The following is an 11534-nucleotide window of genomic DNA, read 5'->3' as shown; positions in this document are numbered from 1 at the left end:
TGGTGAGACTGGGTTGTCAGTTATTCAGCACTGTGGTGACATCCGTATTGATCAACCCTTTATTTATCATCCAATACACAGTCTGTAACGACTCAGCCTCTGGCTTTCCAAGAGAGGAAATAACAAGATACCACTATGGTATATTAAGGATTTGCACCTCTAGGACACACATACACACACACACATACATACACACACACACACACACACATACAAAATCGTATTATTTTAACTAACCTCAAATCCAGTATGATACACCCAATGGTAAAACCAAACATGGTGGTGACCAGCATGACTTTAAGATGATTCATGACAGACAACTTCCATCTGTAACACTATGGCCTAAAGGTAATAATGGATAATGTGGGGTGCTTTTTCTTTATCAATATTCAGGTTACGGGCCTGTATCCATCGTCTAAACAGCCATTTAGATTCTCCGCAGCACAGATAAGAGGACACATAGCGTTGGCCTCAGAGCCTCAGAGCCTGGGCCCAGTCTGGACTGCAGCAGGCCCACAGCAACCCATTAAAGCCAGTGGAGGGGAAAGCCATTCATCAGACCGATATAGAGGGGAGGTGAGGCAGAGGCAGCTTGGATTTGTTCAATGGGGATAAAGGCGAGGTTAGGAGTTAAGGGAGGGAGATTGTGGGTGGGGGGAGGGGGGACATGGGGAGAATATTGCTGTGGTTGGTGACAGTCCTGGCTTTCTTTTGAGAGTGTCATGGTCAAACATCATGGACCATGAACCATGCACACACTATAGACCTACACAATGTTGCAGCATGTTGTACTGGAAAACCCTTTTTGAACTGATGTAAGTTCCTTTAACACTGTCATTTAGTCTAAAGGACCTGAACTGTATGAGCAAATCATTTTTTGTTAATAGTAGCATAACATTTATAGTCCAAGTTATAGCCCATAAATATCATGTCCTCACTGCTGAATGGGCTAAAAAAGTTCCAATGTGCCCAACAACAACAATATCAGCAACAGCAGAACTACCTTGATGCTATTTATCAAACAGGACCGTGTTTCCACATTAATGACAGAGTCCCTCTGTCTCTGCTATTCTATGCATTGTTTAGTAAATACAAATAGCCCCCCTGGATAGTCCATATCTGGAAGTAATGTATTTGATTTAATGTGTCCCATTCAAAGCAATTTGCAACTGGGAGAGAGGGACATCAAAAACATGAATCACTGAGCCATTTGGAGAGGCTATTCATTTAACCCATCATATTTGTTTAACTGCCCTCCTCTTCACTGATTAGGCTACTGTTGTGGACGGACTTGACACTCCCTGGTTCTGTCGCAAATGGCACACTGTTGGCACCCTATTCCCTATATAGTGCACTACATATGGGACCCTATGTGGCCTGGTCAAAAGTAGTGCACTATATAGGGAACAGGGCGCCATTTGGGACACAATCCCTCAAGCAGAAGAGGAAGGCAGCACACTGGGAGAGATTCTAAAAGGAGAAGAGACTGGGATTTTGTGGATGTTTATCCAGTCTACCTCCCTCTGGTGGGCTGTCTCCTTAAGATGGAAGGTAGCCTAGGCAGTTAAGAGTGCTTGGCCAATAACTGAAAAGTCGCTGATTTGAATCCCTGAGATGACTAGGGGGAAATCTATCGATGTGCCCTTGAGCAAGGCACTTAAACCGAATTGCTCCTGTAATTCGCTCTGGATAAGATCATCTGGTAAATGACAACAACAACAAAGCAACACACAGAATATTAGAATAGACTTCTTTAAATGTTAACTGGTTCCATATATGAGGAGAGGGTGACATGGGCCATAGTTCTGACCACTGATTGAGATGGTCTCACCTTTTCTAGGCCTACTAGTTGCACATAGCTTATGACTTCCATTCAAAGATTCCACAGCCATATAGACTACCAATAGAAATATCCATTATTGAAAAAGAAAAGATTGCAATGCGGCTTTTTCTCGTTGAGTTTGACCCTGCTCTCTTGTGAAGATAGATATGGAACTCAAATTCAACCATCTTGCTTGCATCAGTGTTGGGAAACGATACAATGTCGCCACTTAGTGGTCAATTCTTCAACTGTCACCAGGCTAAGCCAAGACAGTTAAATACAGGTTATCTTTCTAGAATTTATAAGTGGTGCTTCAAATAAAATATTAATGGCCCCTTTCGATTTCCCCCACGGATATGAACACATTTTTTTCTTAGACTCAGTTCTGAGAAAAGGCATCAGAAAATGAAGGACCTAGACTATTTTTATTTAACCTTCATTTAACTAAGCAAGTCAGTTAAGAACAAACGCTTATTTACAATGATGGCCTACACAGGCCAAACCCGGACAACACTAGGCCAATTGTGCGCAGCTCTATGGGACTCCCAATCACGGCCGGTAGTGATACAGCCTGGAATTGAACCAGGGTGTTTGTAGTGACGCCTCAAGCATTGAGATCCAATACTGCCTTAGACCGCTGCGTCACTCGGGAGCCCCCACTCCATTGTTTAGGGATATGTTTTTCCTCGTAAAATAACTTTGTATACAATGTAGGTTAGGATATATCTTCAAATAATATTGTTTTAAAGTAATGTTGCAGTCATGGAAAGTCATTCCATGAGCAATAGAGACATTACATATAAATATTCTGCTATTTGCATGTGAAAATTTCATGGGATGTATTTGCTCTATTTAAATTGTTCCGCTCGTTGGGCACAATTTGATTGTGCACATCTGACAGAGTGTGGCTTTAATTGGCATCAATTTATAACATGTGTAGGCTACCTTCTTTTTGTTTATGTACAAAAAGACATTTCCGACAGAGGGCATTGTAGAGTTTTATCTATGATGTAACAGCACCATCTCCCGTCTCTGTTGTTGTACGCCCCGAAAACACAGCATCAGCACCAGCGCGCCAACACCACCAGCCTGCCTGCTTTCTGTGCATACTTAGGTTACCTGCCTCCGTTCCACCATGAGGTTTCCATGACAAAGAAAGCGGCGAGACTAGGCCTCCATTCCTTCTTCTCTGTCTCATTTCGCGCAGTTATGTCTTTGGTTCGCGGCTCCCTCTCGCCATGCCTGCGGACCGCCTGTACCTGCTTTTCTCGCTGGTTGTGATCTCCTGCGGGGATGGTGTCGTGAGGGCGGCGCCGGAGGGTGGTGTCCTCGGCGGCCAACCCACGCTGCTGGCCGCCGAGGACAATGCAATCGCCACTCTCCCAGACGGATCCATCACCGGCCAGACGGTCCTTTATCAGGTTCAGACTCGGTCTGCCCTAACACCAGGTACAGGACATGTTTGCGGTATATTTGGGTTGGGCTGCGGGTTTGAGGGCCTGTCCAGCATGTTAAAATGGTGGGGAGAAAATGTTCAGTGTGGAGAGAATAAAACATTGGGCATGATAACGGAACTGATAATAATTTCTCATTGATAATATCATATAGGACGATATAGGATGATGATATTAACCTATATGATATATTGTGTGTTTATCTCACTCAACATAGGCTACAACAATAATACATACAAATGCCTCGCAGAAATACAATGATGTTTTAAAACAATGTACACAATGATTGAACCGTTATCAGTAAACCTGTGCACACTGGTTTTACCAACGTTGTCTTCACGTATTGTAGAGCATCCTACACATTCAATATAAATCTTACTAAGATTTATGACTTTCACTGCAATCTAATAGCCTGTCCCCTCGACAGATTACCCTGGCAGCTAATCGGATTTAGTGTTATGATTTCATTTGAAGGTTTTCGAGATTAGGGGATTATCACTATGGCCAGTGTGAAACTGTGCTTGTAATGATCAGGGTTTTAATCCTTTAGTACAGCACGCTCACACCATATCTGTTTCACCATTGCCTTGCTTCAGAAGTCCTTTATTTAATTGACTAAGCCTCATCAAATTAGTTCGAGTTATTATCATGATGATTAGATTAGTAAAACAGATTGTAGTCTATAAATAGGCTACATTTGCTCATTGTTGCTGTTGTGAAGCAGTTTTGTCGGGGCAGCCTTGTATGCTAAATAGGGCCTGGCCTATAGCATGTCTGACACTGCACAAGGTCTCTCACAGATGCTACAGCACTTTGATCTATTTTTCATTACCTCTCACAGATTCAGCTCTCATCACATTTTCATGTGCAGTTAAAGGTTCCTGAGATAATTCATAGAGCTGCCACTGAATCTGAGGAGGGACTGTTTAAATGGGATCCCTGCATTCACAAAGCCACACACCGGCATACACCTTCAGATAAACCTTCGAAAACACCTTTAAATGCACCTCCTTGGTCTTTTAGTGTAGTCTTGTCTCTTTGTATGTGGCTTTGTAAATGAGTTGTTCCACCACACAGGTTGTGTTCTGCACTGGTACATTCTATGATCATACATTAGTGTTCTGCAATTCTAGTGTAGAAAATCAGCCATACAAACAAAGGTTTAATATTACTTTGTCATTGCAATACACAAACAGCCTCACTTCCTGCGTCTCACTTCCTGTCTCCTGTGTCTCCCCAGAGCCGCCCTTTGCCCTGAGGGTCCTGGTGAAGGATCAGGTGACCCGGCGGCGCCTGGGCGGGGCCCAGGTGGAGGTGTTTGTCAACCACACCCTGAGGAGCCAGGCCCTGACTGGGGAGAGGGGAGAGGTGCTGCTCAGGGTCCCCTACAGCCTGGGCCTCAGCCTCACCATTGTAGCTAGCATGGAGGGATACGTCCTCACCCCGCTGCCCTGGAGGACCACCAAGAGACCCAGTGAGTAGCACTGTGACAGTCTGGCCCCACCTGGAGGAGTCCCTGAGAAGCACCCAACCAGCTGACCTATGGGTGTCGGGTGTGGCTAAATTCTAGAGTTTAAACTGGGATAGTTCACCCAAGCTACTAAATTATATAGCTGTTTGTTTCCTTTCCTTTAAAGCATTGATTTGACACAATGAGCAAAATAAGGTGTTCACCTACTGTGTCACATAGCACATTAGCATCAGTGTTTTGTTTTTGTTTTTGCGTTGGAGCAAAGCACAATTTAATGCTGTACACTACTTTAATTGTATTGATGTCTTACTCTCAGAAGCAGGATGCACTCACTATCTATAGCACGTGAAGCCGGCGAGTCTGAGGCAAGCGTTTTGGGCTGAAATGTAACACCATAATGCCATGTCATATCTAGTGTCAGCTAATTGCAGCTGTATTGAATAAGATGTTAAGGGGACTCTGACCACCATTTTGACATGCTGTATTTAGTAAGAGGAGACTGCTGCTCTTAGGGGGGCTCTCTCTCTCTCTCTCTCTCTCTCTCTCTCTCTGTCTCTGTCTCTCTCTCTCTCTCTCTCTCTCTCTCTCTCTCTCTCTCTCTCTCTCTCTGTCTCTGTCTCTCTCTCTCTCTCTCTCTCTCTCTCTCTCTCTCTCTCTCTCTCTCTCTCTCTCTCTCTCTCTCTCTGTCTCTGTCTCGTCTGTCTGTCTGTCTGTCTGTCTGTCTGTCTGTCTGTCTGTCTGTCTGTCTCTGTCTCTCTCTCTCTGTCTCTCTCTCTCTGTCTCTCTCTCTCTCTCTCTGTCTCTCTCTCTGTCTCTGTCTCTGTCTCTGTCTCTCTTGAATAAGGCAGAGCAAAGGAGAGAAAGAAAGAGAGAGACCAGATAAATATAAACAGAGGTGGGGCAAGGAAAGAACTGATAGAGAGGTGACTGGTGGTACAAGCTATGCTCTGCATCATCTAAAGCCACCTCCCTTCTCTCTCTAATCTTACACGCAGGACCATAAAAAGCCCTTTTCAATGACGCCATCTACTGGTGGCTTTATAGAAGTACAGGATCATGACACAACAAAGGGACCCTTTTGAAGGGTGCATCTCAATAGTGTTGTGATTTCCTGATTGGAATGTCACCTGACCTGACCTCATGTGTGTTACAGTATTCTCCTCAGTGACCTTATCGCTGCTCCCTCAAAACCAAGGCAACATCTGGCTGTTTGACGACTCCGTGCTCATCACTGGGAAGTTACCTGGTATGTGCACGCATCTGGAAACTGTCACTTGAACGTAACCCTAAATGTGATGCAACATCTTACTCTTTAAACAATTTTAGTCTACTGTGGCAGAAGTGCTTTGGTAGAGGGAATTAACTCCATCTTGTCCTTTTGTTCTTATTTTCACAGATATCTCCTACCAGCCCAGCGTTCAGTTCCCCAAGAGTCACCTGATGCTCTCAGACGGCAGAAACACCTCCACAGTGATGGCCTACCTGACCGTGCCACAGCGCCACCTAGGCAAGGACTGTGTCAACTGCACCCCAGGCATCATTCACAACAAGTCAGGTGGGCTCAGCAAATCAAATACATGGTGTACAGTGCACCAACTAATGGAAATGAGAGGTGGTATTGATACATGAAAGTAAGCATTGAACACTTCCAAGATTGAGGAATACTTCAAGATTCTGAGCTGAAGTAGCCCTCGGAAAACTATTCATTTGCTGAAAACTATTCCTCTTTAACGTTGTAGTGTTTGTAGAGCCTGCGTATTTTTAAACGTTGGACATGTTGTAATTCTCTCCCGTGTGTTTGTACGTCACAGGAGGTTGGTGGCAATTTAATTGGGGAGGACGGGCTCGTGGTAATGGCTGGAGCGGAATTAGTGGAATGGTATCAAATACATCAAACACTTGGTTTCCATGGTTTCCATGTGTTTGATGTCATTCCATTTGCTCCCTTCCAGCCATTATTATGAGCCGTCCTCCCCTCAGCAGCCCCCACTGTTGTATGTGTGTTCAGTGTTCAGGAGTGTTGAGTTGCGGGCGATGGCAGCGGTCAGCACTCTGCTGTACTCTGGTGGTCAGGAGGTCCAGGTGAAAGGCCCCATCCAGATCTCCCTGCCCCTGGCACACACCACCAACCTGAGGCCCTCGGACACCCTCCCTGCCTGGGACTTCAACACCAAGACAGGTGGGGAATATAGCTATTAGAGAAGTTTGTGGTCATACGCACATCCTTAAAAACATACAGTAGGTGCTGGGTTAATAAAGAATACTTGTAAAGAACAGGAAAGCCAGCACACTGTTTATGCTCCCAATTCACCTCTTTATTGACAATGTTTTGATCCAAACTGGATCTTCGTCTGGTCAAAACGAAGATGAAGATCCGGTTTGGATCGAAACATTGTCAATAAATAGGTGAGAATTGGGAGCATAAACAGTGTTCTGGCCTTCCTGTTCTTTATGAATAAAGCTATTAGCGCAACAGGACTAGGACTGGAACTCAACCTACCTTAGCAACTTGTTCAAAGGCTTTGTTTACAAAATACTTCCTGTGTTCACTTACTTTGTGGAACTGGAAGTATCTGCCTGTGTCTTCCAAGTTTAACTTCATACATTTTCCTCACAATGTTTCGTCCTCCAGGTGCTTGGGAGAACCAGGGTCTGGGGATAGTGAAGATGGTTGGAGATCATCTGGTCTGGACCTACATTGCTTCTCACCTGGGTTACTGGATCGCTGCACCCCTACCCTCCTCCAACGGTATAACGATTGTAACGGTCCAAAATGAAGTTTTCATTAATTAATGTTACAAATGAACTAAATGATGGAGTCTCACTCTCAGTATTGTCTTCAAACATGTCTTACTATCCTGGAGAACATATTGACCACGATCAACATAATATAATCAACTCATCTCTGTCTGTACCTGTCTAGGTTATATGGGCCATGCCAGCTCAATGGAATTCCTCTCCTACCACACCTACCTGCTCATAGGAATACTGGGTGGGACTCTGGTTATAGTCTTGGGGTTTCTGGCTGTGCTGCTGTGTCAATGTGGGTAAGAGACCAACCTAATTAACTAACGTTACTGATCGTGTGTCAACTGCAGCTGGAAATATCACAGGTGTGGGGCGAAGGGGGTTGTACAAAATATTTACAGTAAGTTATACAATTTAAAACATTTGAATGGCCAGGATTGTTCTACTAATTGTTGACACAAATGCTGATTATATGAAGTTAAACGTGTATTGACTACCATCTCTGCTTCTCAATCAACCCGCTGTGTTGACTGTTATCTGCAGAGGTTCAGGTTCCTCTCGTGGGCCGAGGAGGAGAGCACGGTTCTCTAAGCTGTCCGTTCTGAAGAAGGACCAGACCACCTCCACCCACATGGAGGAGGGCCATGCCATGATGTCCTTCCACCCCGGAGACAGAGCCCACGGCCTGGCCTCGCGCAGCGTCCAGTGTGACCCCTCCACCCCCAGGCACAACAAAGCCAACTACAACATCTATGTGGAAGACCCTGGGCGTGGGTCCACCACCCTCCTGTATGAAAATGTGGGGAGTGGGGCCAAGGGACCCCAGGCATCACACCACTACGTCAACAGTGAGGAGGTGGCCAGGCTGAGGGAGAGGTCCAGAGAGGAGCAGAATAGAGCCCACCTGGGTGGAGGTGCTCAGCTGCTCCACCTTTACAACCAGCCTGTGGCCATCCTCCAGGCCCCGGAGCGCTTCAGCAGCCAGGGTGGGGAACAGCAAGGATCAGGCTGCAAGTCGGCCACCTTCCCCCGCAACGGAGGAGCCTATGACACCCACTCCCACTCTGAGCAGGGCGATCAGGACAGCTACACCCAGACCCTCCCTAAGAACCCCCACCATGCCCAGGGAGCCAACCCCCAGCAGGGCAGCCAGGACCAGCCCCAGGCCCTGGAGACCACTCCCCAAGGCCCAGCCTCTAATCCTGGGGCGTGGGGCCGTTACAGCAGCCTGCCGGAGTCCTCCGTTTCCGTCCCCGGTACTCTGAACGAGGCGGCTGGAATGAGGGCATTCAGCAGTGGGATGGGGGGCCCCAGTGAACATCAGGGGATATCAGAGCGTACACTCCTGGAGCTGACCCGAGGCAAGGCCTCGTCGCCTCACCCCAGGGCCTGGTTCGTCTCCCTGGATGGGAAACCAGCCGCCTCGGTCCGCCACTCCATCATAGAGCTCCAGGGACGCCACCCACGGCCCCCCAGCAGCAACGACACCAGCCTGGACTCTGGCGTGGACATGAATGAGCCCCAGCAGAGTGTGAGGGAGGCGGAGCGAGAGAGGCCTTCCATCCGGGGCTCTTTCCCCCACCACAGCAGAGGGCGCTACAGTGAGGAGCAGGACCTGAGCAGCAGTGAGAGCGGCACCACCGCCACCTGCACCCCTGAAGACCCCTACCTGAGGAACATTCTGGACGGGAGCAGCGGGGCCATTCCCAATATCCCGGAGGAGCGGGACGGGATGGACACGTCCAGTGCACAGGAGGACAGTGAGTCGAGGGGGACACCGCCCCCACGCAGGCTGAGGAAGGTGAGGGAGAAGGGGAGGGCCGAGAAGAGAAGCGCCAGGCACCATGTCAGAGAAGAGAGGCCTCTGGTCAAACGGAGCTAAGGCACTGCTCACTAGAGATGGACTGGGAAAGAACTTAGTACATTACCAGTCAATTCTGGAAGTGTATTGACATTATTGGCATTCAGTAGTTAATGGGCTTTTTTCATGTCCAGTTGCATGGTCAGTGCTTCTTCCTTAATTGGCTGCGATGGTTACAGGAACGTTGAATCTGTCAAGAAGGGATTGAGTTTATTGTTTTCCTATAGGGGTTGTACATTGACGGACGGCTGAGACAATGTACGGCGATGTTAAAGCGTTTTCTGTGGTTTGATGGATGTGTATGCTCCAGTCCTTCTAAAAGGAATAGTTAGATTGATGCTAGTGCGACACAGCAGTAGTATGGCTTCAGATCGTCTCATTCCTGGCATCTGCATCAAAGAAGATGTGTTCTTTACGCTGCCTGCGATGAGGAATTAGAGATACTGTATAGAGAGATAATGAAGGGTAATTAGAGAGGATAGAGGGCTGTATTGGGCTGAGCCGATGAGATCTGGCAGCAGAGACGGACAGTGATACAGTCCTCCTGTACAGAACACTGACACTTACCCACCGTGATTGCCTGCCTTTAAAGGAAATCAATATTAACACCATTGCCTGCTCTGCTCACAGTGTTTAAGACTGGCTGTACCCAGCCATCTGTCTATCACTCTGTTTATAAACTAGACACTGATTCACAGCTGTCACTTTTAGAGGTCATCTTTACACCTCTATTAAGGGGAAAATACCATATTTCTTTGAGAATGCATGAAAGGTAAAAAGTAAAATGTGTATGAAAAGAGGAAAGTATGTGTATTTGACTTGTAGTGTGAAGACAATGGAAAAGATGTCTCTTCTTAGGGACATTAAGTCTGAGGGATACTAATCCAGTCATGTATTACTTTAACGTATTCTTCTTCAAATAGTTACTGTTGATGTTCAATGATTCCTGTTCCACGAGCAGATCTTATACAACACATCGCTGTTCTTACATACAGATGGAGTATGGGGAGGTGGTCAGTTTAAGCTTTCATTGTTCAGTCTAAAAAGCACAGAACACTTTCATTTGCCTGTTTGTGATGCATTGGAGCACAATTGGGAACGATACACATAATATCATTTGATGGGTTAGAACCCACTGCAATGAGAACGTAATAAGCGTAACATAAAACACTCAAATAAATGAAAGCACTATGTTTTTTTTTTTGTTGTTGTAAAAAGTGAGGTGGTATTTCAAATGAACACAAACTATATTACTGTGATGGACTGATACATTTGGAGAAACACACAATCTCCTCCTGAAAATGATCTGACAAGCGATATCAGTCGTCCTGCTGCTAAATTTGAAACATCATTCATATTTTGCCCATATTTAGTCTTCCTCATGGTGTGACATCACACAAGCCAGTCCTTCAGTGTGTATGAAGATAAATACTGTACATGAATAGCTTGATTTGGTATGTACATACTCAAGCATATGATCTAGTATGTGTGATAGTGTATTTTTATGTATGTATGCATACATCGTCCTATCCTTTCTCAGCAACTGCGAAGAAAAATGTTCTGAGAGAATGCTTCTCAGAGTGAAGAAGAAAGATACGCTTTTTTGAGCCATCATCACTATTCATAAACCCAAGCTTTAGTGTATGTGCTTCACTTCGGAGGTTTGTTACATTATTGTATGTTCGCTTTGGTGCGATGAATAGGTTCAAATGTGATCTGGAGTGTAAAAAGCTTGACGACGTAGCAACTTGTACCTTCTAAATGTAGCAGCGCAAGTTATACACCTGACGAATGCAGTGATGATTTATGAAGCTTAAAATGATTGAATGCTGAACATTTTGTTGTTGTCGCCACTGATGAAGGTTATGAAAAACAAGCTGTTTCAACCGTTGGAGAGTTGTATAAAGTATAGTATGTAATAATATTACTCAGAGACAAAACAGACCCCACTGGCCCATTCTTTTCAAAGTGGCCTTCACTGAATGTATTTCCTTGTATTTATTTCATTGTAATGTAGTGTATTTCTACTGTCCGTATTCATTTAACATTAACTGGCATTCAGGCTTTTGAAACGGGCATTTCTTGTGTTGATTACGTCAATATGTTACAGTAGTGTGATTAGTCTGCCTTTTTGTGCACTTATCAATGCCTAAGTAATAAACTCACTTGATACCAAGA

The 11534-nt window shown here is 45.6% G+C and overlaps 1 protein-coding gene across 1 annotated transcript; it reads left to right on the top strand.

Annotated features, from left to right (window-relative positions):
• Positions 1–2815: 2815 nt before the first annotated feature.
• On the top strand, positions 2816–11532 carry LOC106574665 (protein FAM171B). The gene is made up of 8 exons (XM_014150661.2): positions 2816–3271; positions 4517–4750; positions 5901–5993; positions 6144–6302; positions 6756–6926; positions 7380–7496; positions 7671–7794; positions 8039–11532. The coding sequence occupies exons 1-8, from the start codon at positions 3061–3063 to the stop codon at positions 9375–9377; spliced, it is 2448 nt and encodes an 815-aa protein (XP_014006136.1). The 5' UTR covers positions 2816–3060; the 3' UTR covers positions 9378–11532.
• Positions 11533–11534: the final 2 nt, after the last annotated feature.

This window comes from Salmo salar, chromosome ssa16, assembly GCF_905237065.1.
Source record: "Salmo salar chromosome ssa16, Ssal_v3.1, whole genome shotgun sequence".
Taxonomy (NCBI): domain Eukaryota; kingdom Metazoa; phylum Chordata; class Actinopteri; order Salmoniformes; family Salmonidae; genus Salmo; species Salmo salar.
The sequence above is the reverse complement of the archived record's forward strand: the minus strand, read 5'-3'. Positions and strand labels throughout refer to the sequence as shown.

Coding starts and splice junctions, on each gene's coding strand:
- LOC106574665 (XM_014150661.2), top strand. CDS start 3,061: ATGCCTGCGGACCGCCTGTACCTGCTTTTCTCGCTGGTTGTGATCTCC. Junction 3,272..4,516: donor TCGGTCTGCCCTAACACCAG/GTACAGGACATG, acceptor GTGTCTCCCCAG/AGCCGCCCTTTGCCCTGAGG. Junction 7,497..7,670: donor ACCCCTACCCTCCTCCAACG/GTATAACGATTG, acceptor GTACCTGTCTAG/GTTATATGGGCCATGCCAGC.